The 19,439-nt window shown below is 28.0% G+C and overlaps 2 protein-coding genes and 1 long non-coding RNA gene across 3 annotated transcripts in view; 2 read left to right on the top strand and 1 right to left on the bottom strand.

Moving 5' to 3' along the window:
• Positions 1 to 239: 239 nt before the first annotated feature.
• LOC122716432 (mediator of RNA polymerase II transcription subunit 22-like) lies at positions 240 to 1,082 on the top strand. The gene is made up of 2 exons (XM_043939497.1): positions 240 to 398; positions 638 to 1,082. The coding sequence occupies exons 1-2, from the start codon at positions 296 to 298 to the stop codon at positions 955 to 957; spliced, it is 423 nt and encodes a 140-aa protein (XP_043795432.1). The 5' UTR covers positions 240 to 295; the 3' UTR covers positions 958 to 1,082.
• A 150-nt stretch (positions 1,083 to 1,232) lies between these two features.
• Positions 1,233 to 19,439, bottom strand: part of LOC122716398 — a 45,906-nt gene continuing 27,699 nt past the window's right edge. The window contains exons 3-4 of the mRNA XM_043939423.1: positions 4,350 to 4,527; positions 1,233 to 3,664 (exon numbers count right to left, since the gene is read on the bottom strand). Coding sequence (XP_043795358.1) covers positions 3,429 to 3,664; positions 4,350 to 4,527 — 414 coding nt within the window. The 3' untranslated portion in view covers positions 1,233 to 3,428. The remainder of the gene's footprint in view (positions 3,665 to 4,349; positions 4,528 to 19,439) is intronic.
• LOC122716438 lies at positions 12,646 to 13,388 on the top strand. The gene is made up of 3 exons (XR_006347024.1): positions 12,646 to 12,692; positions 12,916 to 13,066; positions 13,146 to 13,388. It is a non-coding gene; the product is annotated as an uncharacterized LOC122716438 (long non-coding RNA).

Here is a 19,439-nt window from a genome sequence, read left to right as displayed (position 1 = left end):
AGTTGATGTATATATGTATCGACGTCCGGTCGATAAAATCGCATCAACTGATGGTAGTCATGAAACGATTTGAATAGTTTGAAAACAGACTAGATAAAAGAGTAAATCAATCAGTTTATGAATTTTCGAGAATTAAACTTGACTGCTATACCGACTTTGATACTGATTTCAGCGACCTCTATTCATGAACATCACACTGCCATATTTAAAAATCTCTATTTAGCTGGTGGCTTGAATTTTCGTAACGTATTAAATACGTTTTTATACAATAAAATTTAATTTTTAGTGTTAAATAATGGCTGCACAACGAGCATTACCACAAAGTAAAGAAGCTTTATTAAAATCTTACACTACAAGATTAAAGGAAGATGTAAAATCTATGCTTGAAAATTTTGAAGGTAGTCTTTCTAACCTCCATTTTTTGTATAATATGCAGTAATAAAGTTTATATAAATAAAAAGTAATTTTACATTAGAAAATATAATAATGTCTTTCTTAATTCATTATCTTTTTTTAAATTAAAATTATTTACATTTTTTTTTATTGAATATATTTATGATTTTTCAAACCTAACCTATAACTTAACGATAATTATTTAGATTTGTAAGAATTTTAAATTATTTTTATTATTTTACAGAAATTATAAAGTTAGCCAAAGGAGAAAGCGACTCCCAATTATCTCGTATGACACAATGCGAACAGGATACTTATGAAATGCATGTTAGAGCAGCGAATATTGTTCGTGCTGGAGAATCTTTAATGAAACTTGTATCTGATATAAAACAGTATTTGATACTCAACGATTTTCCATCGGTAAATGAAGCTATAGCGCAAAATAGTAAATTATTTAGGACAAAACAAGCTGAGTGTGATCAAAAATTAGCATCTTTAAGAGACGATATGGCTGCGGATTTATACGATTTGGAAGAAGAATATTATACATCAATATATAAATAACACAGATTTTAGATATTTAAGGATGTGCAATTGTGTTCTTGGACCATGAATTGACTGAAATATTATTTATTTGTTCAATAAACTGTATATATTTATTTAAATAAATAAGAATAGTTTTGATAGTACATTCCTATTTTTCATTTGGGAGTCTGATAAGACACGCCAAAAAGATAGGCATGACGATATAATAATTCGGGCATACTTATTTCATTTTATTACTTGAATACTTTAATAACACACAGACGATACATCACACAATACTTCTAACTTGTAAGTATACTCAATAAGGTAATTGTGTCTTCAAGCTTCGGATAATAATGACAATAATAATAATAATGAGAATAATCATAAGAATAATAATAATAAGAAGGATAATCTTAATATACTATTTCCTTTTAATCCTTTACTTGAATGACGATGCCTTTCCATACTGTACAGCGATAATTTACAGAAATAATACGGAGTTCCCTCAATCGGAGTAGCGAGATTACATCGATTCACAATCGTGCGATCAGATTGAAAGCAAAAATGCATGATTTTAGAATTTGGAATGTTTCAATCATCGTAATCTCGTTCACTCCGTTATGTAGTATTATGAAAATACAAACTGATCGGTCGACACGGTACTGGTTTCTTAAAATATTTGGAAGCAATTATACATATCATTATTATGAAAAAATAATAAAAATATCACAGTGTAAAATGTAACGCTGTGACACAGACCCATCAAGCATCGATCAAATGACAATGTAAAATTAAATGAAAAAATGATTGCGTCTCGAAATACGCAATCGGAATAACAATATTTATTAAATACTGACGGAAATTAGAACACAATTGTTATTTCAATGTATAGATGTATGTTTATCGTTAATTATTATCATCATATCGCACGTTTATTCTTGAATCAGTCCGCGATCACGCGATTAAATTCTAATTGAAAGTTAACCATACTGTCGCAATCATACTTCAAACACTTACGCGAATCAACATAATATTTTTAATTTTTCGACGTTTGTATTACCACTTCAAATATTATGGACAACGAAAAAGAAACAAAAATACACATAATAAATCAATCTCAAAGTAATTTAAATTATATAGCATAAATTAAACGAAACTTTGAGATTGATAATAATTTAGTATATACAAAATTTGATTTGCTTAAAATTAACATTCGTTATTAACAAATTAATTTTTTCTCGTAATTTTTATATCTATTACATATTGATTTTTTTTGTTTGGTCCTCGTCCAAATGTATAAGAAACAAAAAACGAAATAAACTCAACAAAATTATACCGCATACGTATCTAATATCTTATCTTGAGCATCTATAAAAGATATTGGTATGATTTAACATATATTTATATAAATAATGAATTTTTCGGAATTTACAATTGCAAGATTATTCCTGGACCAAAACGTCGACTTATTGTATATATATATATATAATATTAAATATATTAAGTAGACTTATACTCTACTTTGGCTAAATCTTTTACAAAACTTTAAATTCGAAATTTTTAATGTTTTTTTCTTGATCGATTTTTTTTTACATTCAATCAATAATTTTTTTCCTTTTTTTTTTTTTAAAATCTTGCATAAAACTCTGACTTTTGATTGACAGCTTGAACGTTAAACGGCTTAGCGTTAAAGTAATCTCAAAAAGGGTACAAAATTTTCAGTTCCATCGTCGACTTCTCTTCGTTTGTTATAAAAAAGTATACCAAAAAGATGATATGCTCGTTTTTTTCTTTCTTTCTTTTCTGTTTTCACCGATCACTGGGCTCTCCGTTTAAAGTGCTATCAAAAAAGAAAAAAAAAGCACTGATGCGTCTTGGCAGTTTCAGTTACACAGTTACTTAGGAAAAGTCTGTTCACTTCGTTAATAATCGTAATAATACAAAGTAAATGCATATACTTGGAATGATGCTGAATTGTTTTTCCAGCTTAACTATCTAAGAAAGGATTGCTTCTCTTTCGACGCGTTCACGAATGGATTCTTATATTTTCCTTTTTTGCCCCCCTTTTTTTTTTTGATTCATCCTTTATATTGAAAAAGTATTGCGCATAGTTCTTATGATACCGAACTATCCTATGTAAATATAATTTATCTCGATCGTGAACACGTCGCGTGATGCATTTCTTGAAAAGTTACAGTTTCTCTTATAATGGTAAGGTGAGCAATCGTCACGTTGACGTTCGTTCGAGAGCGCTTGAAAAAACCTCGAACATTATTTTTTTTTTCTTTTCCTATAATAATCATTCGCTTCTCTATAAAAGACTCTTCCTTTCGTCCCTACGAAAAAAAGGAAAGAAAAATTCTTTTTTTTCTTTTTTTTTTTTTGCAATTAGTCTTCTGAGTAATTAGTCGGAATTTTTAGATTCCTCGCTCTAATTCGAGAGCTTTGAGCTTTTAGCAATATATTTCTCGCTTCACGCGTATTTTCCTCGGCTTTTTTCAGTCGCGTCAATAGAGCAGATCACCGGTTGTTTCAGAACCCCATGCACCCGCGTCTTGAGCTGGTTTCAGGTAATCCACTTCGGTTTCGTTCTCTGATTGAGATGTTGTCGTGGTTACCGGGCACGATGATGTCGAAGTTGCCACCAAGTTCGAAGACATCGCTCTGGTTACACCCAATTCGAATCCTTCTGACGTCAAATCGACTTTGCTAGGAGTGTAATTGGCTAGGCCACCACTACCACCTGCAGGAAACAAATACTAGCTTTCAATATGCTACGCATCGTTATAAATTAGAGAGAAACATGTGCGACATATACAGTAAAGGATGAAAAATATATATATTTTTTTTTTCTTTCAAAATCATGGTAATGAAATATGAAATCGATGAAAGTAATGAAAAATTTATGTTTGAAAAGAAAATTCGAATATGAATGTACAATAGAAATTTTATCCTAATGTTTCGCCAACATTGAACTTGCATAAGCTGAAGATTTTTCTAATTAGCTGCAATATTAGCAAAATGTTGAGATAAAATTCTTGTTAGATCCATACTTGGAAATTCTAAACAACAATGCTTAGAAAAGCCTTACACTTTTAACTTATATCTTAGTGCTTTTAGAAACTATATATAGAACTAGTTTATTAAAAATTTTTCATAGGACTTTTTCAGATTAAACATTTAAGAGGAATTCAAATTTTCCACGGCTGTTTGTAGAATATTCAATATTCATGGTGTAACAATGGTATCATTTCTGTAAAAAAAAAAAAAAAAAAAAAAAAAAACACGAAAATAACATAACTTTAGTTATAGATTTGGATAAAATATAATTATAAATTTCGAATCTGAATAAAAAAATAAAAAGTAAAAGGAAGGGAAATAAAAATATGTAGAGGTTCGTTTTAACGGAAAAGAATGATTAAAATTACCGAGTAGGGTTGACATGCTGGTAGCCGAATTGGTCGAGGACGTTTTATTACTGATCGGAGTTGATTGCTCGACGGAACCGGAAGTTTCACCATCCACATTACTCTCACCCTCCAGCATCGATGCCTCGCTTGGATATTCGAAGGTACGGGTAGCCGTGTCATCAAATTGTATTCGATGCTGAAACAATTGGGATATCGATCAATTCAATAGCATTGAACAGATAAATTTAAATAGACTAACGGAAATGAACTATACATTAAATTAATACGTATAAAATAAGTTAATGAAATTAACAAATATTTTAATTTATTATTCTTTATTTATTTATTATCTATTTAATTCTACGAAAATTAACAAATGCTAATGTTGATTAAAGTTGATTAAGAATTTTTATATCATAAATAATAAATAAAAATATTTTATACCTCATTCAAATTCTCTAGTCGCTTATAATTATACTATTTATAATTTAGAATTTAATTGTTACTTGTTACTTGTTACATCTACATATACATACAATTTTTTTATACTGCATTATAATTAAATCTTTATTCTATTAATCTCATTATACTTTCTAGAAGGAAAATAAATTACATTGACTTGGAAAAAATTTTTGTAAATATTTTCCATAATTTATACATATCTAAATTACTACAATGATTTATATAGCTAAGTAAAAATTTAATTATTTATCCTAAAAATATATTAATTTAATTACACGTTTCATATTCCATGTTTAACTTTTAAAAGTTAGATTTTCTACAATAATTGGCCTGTTTCCTCTTAATATTTAGTGGAATAAGGAGTTCTGGCAACGGTCAAAGTACATTAGTGGCACGCGACTATTGTAAACCGGCCGGTTACACCTCGAAAAGAGATACACTGTGTTTCGTATATACAGTGTGTACAGCCAGTTACAAATAAGACACGGAAAGAACAAACAACGGCATGCAGCTTGAAATAACAGTAACTCGTCACACTCAATGCTTTTTCGACTGCGAGCGAGGACATCGCCTTTTCCTCATTTGCTTTTTTTTTGTCGACGAACGTGATCAAAAGAGAAAGCAATTCTTTTTCTAGAGAGTTGTCCGAGAGTTCCTTGCATTTGTGATATTTCGGGCCACGAGGACCGCTAATTTCTTCTTCGAATAATTTCTCGACGAAAAATTTTTATAGTTCTCGTTCAAATCAATCAAGTTATTCAAGAGAAATCATATATCATATAATTTGAAACTAATTTTTGTTAACTTATTTATTCGATACGAAATATTCTTTCAACTTTAAATTTAAAAAATTTAATAAAATTTTGCCAATGAATCGAAAATTAAAAATCTTTCAATTTTACCTGTAACGAAACGTTTTATATTTTTATTGTTTGTGAATTCATATTATACAAATTTCAAGAAATATGTGCTAAAAGTAATAATAAAGAAATAGAAAAGTAATAATAAAATGAAATAGAAATAGAGCAATGAAAAATTTCAAAATTTTTAGAGACTTATGAGAAATTTTGTATTTCGTAGAATATACTGAAATGTATATCGTTAATCAAAATATGAGAGATGAAAGTACATGATTTAATAACTTATTAAAAATTTCTCTCATTGTTATAGACATTCCAACAAACATCTTCGATTGCTATTTTAGATATCTATTGATATCGAATTAAATTATTTGAATTTAAACAAGTTTCAAAAGTTTACTTAAAACTTTTAGTAATATTTAAATTTTTTTTATACTTTCTGATTTTATATTATTTTATTTAAAAAATCTTTGATAACTCATTTTGCCCACAATATAAATTATGCTGTTAACGAAATAATATCACGATTAAACTACAAGAGCAAATAAATCTTTAGTCTGTCAGAAGGCCAAACTGGTAACAGTACCTGTGATTATTTCGAGCAGAGGTTAACTATTCACTGGTTAATTATGTGTTATAAATTTAAAGTTTCCAAAACCATGAAATTGTTTCGTATAAACGAAAAGATAATGTCATATAAAATATATAAAATAATATATAATAATTTTGTTGTTTAACTAAAGAAACCTTGAACTCATATAGATTTTGAAGTTCTATAAAAAGAAATAATTTCCATACGATTATTTCATCGTATTAATTAGATTTGATGATAGATAAATATATATTAGAGTATTAAATAGTCATCATTTTTAATAAATCGTTAAAATCTGAATAAGCAAGTTTTTTGAAGTATTACACAAATTATTACTATAAATTTTTGCAATTTTTTTCAATAATTTAGCATTTTCAACATTACCAATTTCAAAATTATCCACATTGTATTTTATTTTCAAACTATTCATTCATTCAAAATATTATTGTAAAATTAAAATAATCAATGCATCTTCTTTAAAGATTTTGAGTTGCTCTTTTATTTACCAATATTTTATTTAAAATAAAAAATTTAAAATAAAATATTTAAAATAAAAATAAATCTAATATAATCAAATTCTATTGTAATCAATCAACATCTATCTCTCAATCAACGCCTTAACAGAATAATAACAGATGTCTGCCACGTGCATTATGCAAAATGTAAATATACTTCTTTAGTCCACAAATCAAATTGTACATTTGATCGATTCATTCGTAAGCTTGACAACTAAATTTTTAATCGACTCCTTGATGAATCGTTTGAAAGAAATGCCGATCTCGAGCCGATCAAGGTCAGCGACATCCGGAACGTTCTAGTTAATTAATGGTGCCAGTTAATTACGAACCATTGCCATTGCCATCTTGGGTCATTGGCAATATTCAGAAGAATGTATTGTATAATCACCTGTTTCCAGCCAGTAAAACAATCTATCTTCTATATAAAAAATCCTTTTAATATTCGTTCGAAAGAAAATACCCTTAGAAAGTCTAAGTCTAAGGTTCCCAATTTTTTTCGCAATAATGTTTCTTCCCGTTCCTGAAATAATAGATAAAATGAAATATTTTGTTTTGAATATTTGAATATTTATTAATTATAATCTGTGCACGTACAGAATAAAAATAGACTTTTTTTGGCGCGAAAATGGCACTGTAGGAATGCTATTTTAATTTTAATAACTTAATTTTTTCATAAATGCATAAATATTTTTATAACAAAGACATTTAGTTTCTGTAATATGTTTTATTTTTAATTAATTATTTAAACAGAGAAATATGTTGATAGATCGAATATGGATATTATTAAATAGTAATAAATCTAAATAATTTAATAAAAGAGAAATAAATATTTCGTTAATTGAAAAAAAATTAGAATATTGAGATATATTTGTATAAAAGGAACATAGAGGTAAATTAATTTTTCATATTTTCAAATATAAATTAAAAATTTTTGAAGGCCATATAGGAAGAACAATTAAGAGTTGTTAAACGATTTCGCAAAAGTGTCAAGTAATAGAAATAAGTAAAAAGTATGAGGTACAAAACTTAAACTTCTAATATTTCAAACATTTGATATTCTCTTCATACAATTTTTAATAACACGATGCAATATGCAAATTATGTGGCAATATATGGATGAATGTACGTGATTTTTATTTAAAAATAATAAAAAGATTACTAAAGAATTATTTTTTATTTTTTAAAAATATAAAACACTCCTTCTTCTATTTATTTTTTCAAATTAAATCATGCACCTTTATTACTTTAGCATCCACAATCATCTGACAATTAATTTCTATAAATTCAATTGGAAAAAATATGAATCAAAAGGATCAGTCAGATTTGATTTAATTTTATCACAATTTATCTCGTTCAGCATACTTGAAAGCCCACTTCTTTGAAAGCTGACTATTTCCAAGAATTAGCATGTATAACAATGAACGCTTTTTATTACAGTACTTGAATTCAAATAACATTCCACTAAATTAACCAAGGCTTTCAATTACTTCAATTCAAACTGCTTGAGTACAAGTAACTCGACTAATCTGAATGAGGCTTATCACATTAAGTGCATTCTCATCGTGTTCTTCCAATACAAGGGAAAGTAGGAAATACACAGTAAATACAACAAATTCGGAGTGAACAACATGGAGAAAATGCTTTCTTCTTGGCGCGAAAATGGCATTCTGTCGATAAACGGAGCGTGAGTGACTATATGTTTGCCAAAAGCAAATATCAAGATGGAAAGTAACTACGTCCCTATGAGGCTTGGCTCGCGAGAACGAGCGTGTTTCGCGTGCAACGAGTGTCAAATCGAACAGAGATGCATGGAAACCATCAAGGCTCGCGCTCATTGGTCGCCTGTATATTGATTTTCAGCAAGAAAACGGTGAACTGAACTACCCTCAAAAGAGAGTAAACCTTTTGTGTCGTGCGCGTGCTTTCTCAACCATAAAATCAACCTCGCCTTCGATGCTGGCGAATATCCGTTTAAAACTTGGTACGTACTTGTTTGGAAACGTTTACGAGCAAAAATTCACGTATGAATCATTAAGATGCTCTAAAGTTACTAAATGATCGTGAAAAAATCAAATTTTCTACTATAATAATATCGGTAAAATATGCGTAATTTTAAACACTCATCAATTTGAATAGATAGTGATGGGAAAGAATATAGCAAGATTCGAACAAGACAAGATATGAATTCTTTACGAATATCATGAAAAAAAGGAGCGATACTTTTAAGTGGAATCATACTACTAAATAAACTAATAAACATTACTTTTTAATAATAAATATTTGATTCTTCGAAATAAATTTGATTTGGATTTGATTGGATTGATTTCTTTCAGATTTGATTTCGATTTATAAGCACATAATTTGATCCTATCATTAGAGATTATCCCGAGAATCAATTCGATAAATTCCATGAACATTAACCAGCTTTTTTCCCGGTCCTTTTTAAATAGGAATCTTGATAACGACGTCGTTTCGTTCTGCTTTGCATCTTTACGATCAATAAAAAATCGTTCGTCTCGTTTCGAGAAAGTCGTTTCTCTCGAACGAGGACCGAGGACTATGAACTCTTCGAAGAAATTTACAATATCAATTATAATAATTTTTTTGAGGAAAGAAAAAAAATAATCAGTCGACAATGTCGCGGACAGGTCGTTACTTTCGACTAGAATATAGTGAAACAATGCGGTTCTTATCGTAGACGAGAAAGGAAACCGTTTATCGCGGCGGACAATAGAAAGAGGAAGCCAGACTTGTATGTATTACACGTTACATTTTACGTCCCACATGCATACCGAGTCTTGTAACGCGTTTGAAATGCGGTTGCATGTACAAGATATTAATACAATGCTATACTTTGGAGAATTGAATCTTAGAAATCAAAACAAATGCAAAAGTTGATGTATAAACATGTAGATTGAGATTTATTGAGTTGCAAATGAGTGAAGTTTGCATTAAATGAAATGGAAATAGAAGTAAAAACTTTTCACTTAATTATTTATAATTTAATAAATAAGTAATTGATATTCTTGTAATAATAGATTATACATTGAATGTTGATTTGTTATAATCTTTGAAATTTATTAAATTTGATATTATAGGTTAAATTTAAAATTTTCTTACAAAAAAATTATAGAAATCAGAAGGATAATATCAAAAATATTAGATATTAAATACAATTAATTAAATATCATGAAGAAAATATGAAGAATTAAATATATTTTAACTATTAAATGCTATTAGAAATGTTATTAAATATAAATAATAACATTATCTATGTAAAATACGCAACATATATGGTGGAACAAAACACGATTTAAAATATCGCAATTCAAAATATATATTTCAGTCTTGTATAAATTAGAATATCAAAATCACTACATTTTGTTAAAAATGCAAAATTAAAATCTATTTTTTTTTCAACATTACTTGCTAAATAATTTGTTCATAATTCTATAAACAATTTTCGATTATTTTTCAAAAATATACATTGTTTTGATACATACCTGATATATAATTAAACAATCAAGGAAAAATTTTTCATTTATGATAAAATGCAATGCGATATTAATTCAAATTTCAAAATGGCTAAAAACTGTATAAATATTTCGAGAAAATAATTTGAAGATGCAATGCCACGCAATAAATTATTTTCACTGGTTTCACGAATGTATCGTTTAACTCAAGATGGTCGATCGTTCGAAGATAATTTCCGTACACGAGGGAGACATAAAATTTAACGCGAACCTTGGTACACGATGAACCGTTGAGAAGAGCCGAGGGTGAAAATGCAGACAAACTCGTAACGTTGAAGCTTTTTCTGTGCTTTGGAGAGTCAGCCAGATCGTACGATAAACGACGTAAAAGTATGGAGGAATTTATTGTTGCCTTTATGAACACCCGCGTATTTCATCACATCAAATAAAAATGCATAAACTTATTCCATACATAAAGCCTTTTTCACATGACGATATAAGTACACTCATCATATTCATATGATGAATATCAATATATATCTAACTCGATAATCAATATAAAAATTCAATAAGATAGTGTAGATGGTGATTTATGATATGTACATATACGATTGTTATCCATTGTCATAAAAATATGGAAACTTTGTTTAATTGGATTTCTAATCTAATTCCTAAAATAATTTTAAACGACATTTTCTTTTGTAAAAACTTTTATTAACAAAAATTATTAACTAGTAAGAAAAAATACTGACCAATCACAGAGCACATAGATTTGTCCAATTATGGCAGGTATTCAATGCTACTGTGGCTTAATGCCTATAAGCTCTGTGATTGGTCAAAGAATTTTTGTTAGTAACTCGTTAGCAAAGCAAAACGAAAGATTTTAAGTAAAGGAAAATATCAGTTTTATTGAGCTTGTATATACATAGATTAGTATTTATTATACGATTGTATTGTGTTGTATGATGTGTTGTATTGATTTTTGTAAAAAAAGTTAAGTATCCGTTATGTATAGATATGCTATACTAACAAAATTAAACGGCCCATAAGATATACATTGCAGATTCAAAAAGCAGTCAAGTGAGTGAATAGTTTTTTGATTTTATTTGCATTATCAATGTGATTTAAACTTATTGTTCAATAGCATTATACATAAATCAGAATGATTCGAAGATTGAAGAAGAGATTAGAAAATAACTTAAGAGAAAGTACTAACAATTGAAATATTTTTATACGGAATAGTTTTCAATCCTTTGCCCTAGCATATTATTATAAAAAATCTGTAAAAATATTTTTCAAAACAAATATTTATCATTCAACAAAATCAACATTATCATCATTTTTAATTGGATCAATTGAATTTCACAATTGTAAGTATAATTATATTTAACCTAACCTAGCTATTCTAAAGTTTAGAAAATTGAAAATTGATTTTCTTTTTTCTTTATATCTATTATATATTTATATCATTAAAATATAAATATATGTAATTTATAATCATATATCAAAAATTTATTACGATTATAATATATTTTTTAAATCAATCAATGGTATTAATTATAATTCATTCATTTTTTTCAATGTTCAATTATTTAAATATTGTTCAAATTTATTTTTAATTCAATCTTAAATATTTTGGATATATCCAAAAGAATTTTAATATTCGGTTTAGATTATTATTTAGATTATTATATATTCAGATTTTCACAGATAGGTCTATAAGAATTAAAGATGACTCTTAAGTTTTGTTCATATAGATGCAACGATCGATAAGCATTAACAATAAGGTTTCGAAGAACGAGGAAGTCGATGCATCGTTATAAGTCTCATTCTTCATGATATATCTTATCCGCGATGAGAACGATTAACGTGAATTTTTCGAAGATTACACCGGTATTCTCTGTCGATTCGACGGATTGCATTGGATACCGTTGGTGTATAAACAATCGCATACACTAATACATATATACATACATACATATATGTTTGAAGCAAATTGCTCGCGTCCACCAGTGTTTACATTATTTCTTCATTTACATACGCGCCGGGCGACCTATTCAATGACGATGCACATAGGATACATTCCTTGAAAAGAGCTTACAAAGCAATGGCGTATTTATGAGGCAACACAGGTTGAATTTATTATCGTACAGAGAGAGTGTTCAACTGGACAACGTTAGAAATATTTCCGTTGTTTCTTGTTTTATAATAAGAAATCTTTAGTAGATATTACTTATATTGTAAAGATATTTTTTTTATTTTTTGAATCAAATTAATTTTCGTTTTAAATCATCTCTAATTAATTTAAATAATTTTTCAAAGAATAGCGATTAAAAAACTTTGATATTTAAAATAATTTTTTGTTCCAGAATTAATCAAGTGCCAATTAAAAAGAATTGAAAATTTATTTCACAATTACAATGATATATTAATAAAAAACATTTATTTAAAATATGGTAAGTAAATTTATTAATTAAAATAATAATTCTTTAAAATATTTTAGAAATAATTGTTTGAAATAATATTTTATACTTGTAAACTTTTATTTAATAAAGAAAAATCAAATAATTATGTTAAATAGTACTTAAATTGCTACAAAAATAAATTATTACAATTAATCATTTAAGATAGTTGAAAAAATACTTCTACATATATAAATATATTTACTTTTTATTTCAGATCTTTATCTGGCGGCAAATGAAACGGCATATGTGAAGCTCTTTTCGATAAGGTATTAACGGTTCGTAGATGCAATTAACCACTGATTTTTCCATAACGAACTAAAATTAGAAATTCAAATTGATCTTTTTTCTTCTTGCTGCCAACCGAGGTAGAAAAAAATCTTGCATCGTTTCGACCGTTTACCGCCACGAATTACGATTGATTCTTATATTTTTTTTCATTAATAGCTGCTGCAACTGTATTACAATCAAGCCAAGCAGAATTACTGGTCAATTTTCTTCGGAATGGAATGATTTCGCAATCGTTGCGGAAGGTGATGGCAGTCTAGGGTCGACGACCACGTGAGACGATCGTTAGACGTTGCATAGGAGCATTTGTGTCGAAAAATGAATCAAATTTATCATATAATTGAAAATAATTAATTAACTCTAAATTAATCTTTTTATATTCAATGTTGCGAATATAGAATATGATACTTTATTTAGTTATTAAACGTATTTCTTTTTGGCGAAACATATTTTTTTATTCTATGTTACATCTTCTTTACGAAGACATAAATATATATTTTTATTATTAATATAATAATCAATAAAAAAGAATTTTTGGAAATTATTTAGAAAAAGAAATCCAATATTGATTTTAATGAAAATATATTGCAAAGGACATTATTTTGAATTTTTTCTTTTCAAGAAGATATAAACCTTAATATAACTACCGAATACTTTTTTTATTTTTCTTGAAAAGAATTTGATTCCAAAAAGATTAAAATATCTCATCTAGCATTTTGAAATATCTAAGAAAAGTGAAGTTTTATGATTTTCATTATGACATCTGTTTAATAGTCTATATTTTCAATCATATTTCTTAATTTAAAATAAAATATACATATACATCGTAATTTTTGAACTTTTAATTTTTCCTTTTAAAGCATATTTCTAACTTTTACAATAATCTTTAAAAAAAAAAATAATAACTAACATTTTTTTAAAGCTTTTGAAATTTAAAACGTATATATATCGTTTCACATTATTTAATTATGAAATTTAAAACTCAAACAATGTTATAATGATTCGATCTAATACAAAGGGGACCGTGTAAACAAAATTTCCAAATTGTCGACCTATTTTTGACCAAGAACGGTTTATATTACAGACAAGTATCGCTGACGAGTATCAACAAATCGGCGATAATACTGATATTGCGAATTCGAGATTCGCTGATTCAGCGAATAAAGGTGCACGGTTACGATCGTGTGGCATCGTTTTTAAACGCAACACGATTCTTTACAGAAAAACAATAGCTTGTTTGCTTTTTCCCTCCCCGCTCGATTATGCAACGTGATTCTGCTATCACGGTGACGATCCGTTATCATTGTAAAGCTTCCAAGAATTTGTCGCTATAATTGTTCTTCAAATTATCGTTTTAATACTCTCTTTCTTGTTTTGCTCTTCCATTGCATGGAACGTTTACTTGTTTCGACGACGTTTAAAATACATGCTGTTTGTATAGCGAAGATTCGGTAGTGTGTTTGATAAGCGGTTTTATCAATATAATTTTTAAATATTACGCTTGTTGTGATTTAGATAACCGTCGAGACGCGCAATATGTACGTAAATCTTCCTTCACGCGGAACTCGGGTATGCGATACTCGTTCTTTTGCATAACAATTCACGATCCACGTGTGATACGTATATCTGGATCACGAGATATTCGACGCAGTATCTAATTTAATATGATATTATCCTCGTTCAATATATTCATTGCCGATGACGTGAACGTACGTGTAAAAATTTTCTATCTTACGATCGTGTCATAAATTTTCTTCCAAGAAATGTAAAAGAGTTTTGAGAAATGTTCAGTTTTCTATTTGCATACGAATTCAGTACGAATTGTCATTAATGTATATATATTCATGGAATAGCTTTGGGAGAAAGATGGATTCTGGAGAATAAAAGAAACATAAAAGTTTACTTATATTATAAGCAATCTGAAGTTTTTGTCTCTGTCACACCATCGTGCAACTAGTGTGCATGCTATCATTTATTTCTACGTATATTTCGTCGGCCATTTTGATTCAAAGAAAATCGTCAGTAAAAGATCGATCGAAAATATGTACGAGGAAATAGCGATTTTAAATTTTAGACGAAGAAATCTTTATCTAAATGCTTTTATAATTACACGTAATTTTTGTTATCACATTCTCCATTAATTTCGAAAATATATAATTAATTTGGAAAAGCCATGACATTAAATTTTATTACATCCTGCATCATAGAATTGCGATTTACAAATCATTGTGTGAAAGAGACTTAAGTAGTTACCGCTTATATACAGTGGTGCTTGATTAAATTTTAATGAAAACTGCATTGTTTTTTAATGATCCATCTCCACTTTCGCGAGCCTCAATGCCTGTTCACAATAGATAAGGAAAAAGAATAGATGTAACTAGAGGAAATAGAATATACACAACATGTACATATACATGTCAAGAACTGCAAGAACGGCACTTTAAAGAGATGCTGCAACAGGAAAAAATAATCATGAGATAAAGAAAATTAAATTTTCTATTATTATCTTTCTTTACAGAATAGAGTATGATGAATATCAAGTTAATATTATTAATATTCAAATTAATATGAATAGTTATATTATATTATATTTTGAGAATTGCAAGAATTTCAACAATTTATTGCATTTAACATAAGGTATGAAAAAAAAATAGAGAAATTTTCTTGATATGATTATTTTTCTTTCTTGCAACATCTTTTTATAAGGCTAGATTTTTGAAATAGATAATTATATTTAAATATTTTCACTTTTTTAATTAATACAAGATATTATAAGTTAAACTTTTCTTTGAAATAATATTTATAATTCAATCTTTTGGACACATATTTTATTGCTCTCACAGAAAGTGCAACATTTAGATATAAATGAAAACTAGACAATATTCTAGAGATATTGAAAAAAACTTTTTGTAGATCCTTCAAAAGTTCATAATGTGACAAATATCTTTGGCCAATTTAAATAACTTAGATTGCCAATATCAACTCACAAACACTACAAACACTATTTCAAAATGAATATTTCATTGAAACATATATAATAAAACAATACTTCTTACCATTATCATACCACAACAATATATCAGAATCAAACTAAAATTTTCTATTTTCAAATATAAAAAGTAAAACATAATTTTTATTTTACATTTCATCCAGACAGAAAATTTTATTTGCTAATTCATAAAAATTTATTAAATTTAATCATCAAACGAACAGACAGCTGAAAATTCAAATAACATCTTAATTACAGAAAATATTTCAATTTCAAACTTTCTTCAATTCTATCAATCTACTATCGTAATAAATTTTTCAAAAAAAAAAAAAATATATATATATATCACGTCTCATCTAATTTGCCAACGATCACACCGTAAAGAGGATTTCACGTGGAAGATCGATGAGCACGGTCGATGTCGCGATGCACAAAGAGACGAAGAAAAAAAAAAAAAAAAAGACCAGTGCGACCGAGTGTACACACGATCGTGATTATTCGCATTATCAGATGGTGCACGCGTAATGGTTTTACACGGTGGAGCGGTCGGTCATTACCTTTCACGGATCGCTATTTAATAAAAGAAGCATGAGTAACGGTGATGTTGATCCGCCATTTCTCGCAGAACCAGTTGCCACACCATTAAGAATCAAGCGATGATATTCCCTTTTATCAATGTCCCGCTTTATTAAACGGTTAATTAATTAATTAATAAATGGAGGATCGGATTAATGGCGAACAAGCGTAGCGAGAGCCTTCTTCTCGAAATTTATCGGTGCATTTATTCGTTCTAAAACGTGGAATATATATATATACGATCTGTTTTGTATGAGTACAGTGGCGATGGTTTATAAAAGATGACATGTAATGAAGAAGAAATTTTTTAGTAATTTGAATGTGTAGTTCTCTGAAAAGTTGCTTTAATATTTTGATTTATACACGTTCGAAATGTTGGAACGAAGGATATTCGATGAAGTGATAGTATTTGAGATGATTATTTTTAATAAATATTCGCGGCTGTAATAGGGAAAAAATATCATCACAATGTATTACTTGTATCTTTTATTTGTAAGATATAATGTGTCACAATTTCCGTTTTCTTTTATCAAATCTAAAGTGAAGAAATAACGAAGCATTTGGTATTATTATCATTTCAAATAAATCATTATCTGCGTTTTCAAGTAATGAAAACAATAATTCAAAATTCAAAGCTATTATTAACCTATTTCTTATTTCAATTTCAAATAAAATTTGCCTAAGATGATGATAGTATCCAAGTTTTGTTTATTTCTTTTTATACAAATTATATATAATATCATGAAATATAATAAATAAATTAAAAATAGATTAAATCTAATTTTTGAAATTGGGATTAATAATCTAATCTTTAGTCGATTTTCTCCCAATTAATATAAGAAAAACGATAATTTTAAAATCCATTCAAAATTATTTTAAGATAGAGTTATATCATTTAACAAAAAAAAAAAAATCATTTCAAAAATCCTCTTATATTTTCATATATCTATCAATTAAATATTCTTATTAACGTTTTAAATACTTTCTATCCATATCAAATTTTTACAGAACTTTCAATAAGCACAGCTATAATTTTAGATTGTACTTAAAGTGTCACGCTTTATCATTGTTATCAACTCTTGTAAATCAAGCTTGTTGAATGAACGTGTACATGTACATAAATACACAAATTAAATCATAGCGGAATACTAATTTTTCTTTGATAACTCGAATATATATACACGTTTGTACATATGTTGAATTTGATGGATTCTCTCACGTGTTTACCTATTACGCAAAACAAGAAAAAACTTTATTCCCGCGGTTACGTTATTGTTTGCGCGTCTTCGATTTCAGGAGAGAAATTTCCACCATTGCTGAAATATTCGACCAGGGAACAGGGTCAGTGAATTTCACACGAACCTCTTTTCTTTGTATTCACTTATTTTTCTCTATCGAGTCGTACACGTGCAACGCCGTGTATCTGGACGGCTTTTGCCGTCATTAAAAATGCGTAAAATACTCCGCGGAGACTTTATTGTCATCAGGCGGCATTGAATAGTGTGAATACTATCACTGTTCCACATATAATAAATATAAATATCTCTATACGCGATATTTAATCATTGTCGCTCATTTGTTACGAAGTATATATATTTCTCGGATTAAGGTATAATCATGAAATAAAATGGATGATTTATCTATTAAAATTAATCTATTAATTTAAAATAAAATTTATCTATTAAAATTTTCCAATCGTTAATTTAACTTATACCTAAAATAAAATCAACACGAAAGTAAAAGAATCATTATATTATTTTGGATATAACATAATTATGCAAATCTCCAATAATAAAAAAAAAAAAATCCAGGATAATAAAAACTAGAGATAAACTGCAATATAATATAGTATATTCGTGGAATATCTTTCGATTTTCAAAGACCAATCATAAAAATTGGTATATAAAAATATAATTTCATTTTATCTCTGTCACGCCATTATCCAACGCAAATTCAAATAGTTTATAACTTAATAAATAAGCCTCGCGACCGACATTTTTATACATCAATTTTTTTTTTACATTTCGCTGTTTAAAAGCTGTCTCAAGAATATACTACCATCCCCGTACAATAAAGATAATAAACCTTTAATCAGATCGACTGTCCAAATACTTATGCAAGATAATGTGCTACCTCAGGTCGTATGATTTCGCGTACAAGGCTTCTGGTAATAAAATTGATTATTTGCGAGGTGAAACTGTATACACGATACGCAAGCCAGAAGCAAAGTGGATCGTAAAGAACAAATTATCTGCGGCAACGTGGTGCGACGACCGCCGGTGTTCAAAAGACGAGGACAATTTCGCGCTCGAAAGTTCTTTCTTTCGCGTTTCTTCTCGGTTTTTCGCGGCGCATCGAATCGGAAAATCAACCAATTTTCTTATCCGCCGTGACGCAATTCGTCTTTGAAGAAAATCTTCCGTGAAACACGTTGATTTTCGAAACACGTTTGGGGGAATTACACGAAGAAGAACGATGGTTTGTTTGACATTAATGCGCGGGAACGTGAAATTGAAGATGATAGTCCTAATACGATTGGACGAATTTATGGTTTCGAATTTTTAAGAAATTTTCCAATTAAATTTTACAAATTTTCATCGCGTAAATACTCAATTTCTAATACATTACTTTTCTTCACGCATTCTACTTTATTTACACACTTATTGGATCATCATTGTGTGGAACGAAAAATATCGAATTAATTTCTTGTTTTTTATTAATATCCACAATTTTATATAAAATATAATGAATATAAATATTTTTGCAATCTATATAATATAAAACTTGATAATCTTATGATTTTACAACATAAGATTCAAAAAACTCGAAAAATGAAAAATTCATAATTATGATCGTATTCAATTAATTTTGAAACTCGAAATTAATTC

The sequence above is a fragment of the Apis laboriosa genome, unplaced genomic scaffold, assembly GCF_014066325.1.
Source record: "Apis laboriosa isolate Shangri-la unplaced genomic scaffold, ASM1406632v1 scaffold45_cov149, whole genome shotgun sequence".
Classification (NCBI taxonomy): Eukaryota; Metazoa; Arthropoda; class Insecta; order Hymenoptera; family Apidae; genus Apis; species Apis laboriosa.
This window is presented reverse-complemented; position numbering and strand designations above follow the sequence as displayed.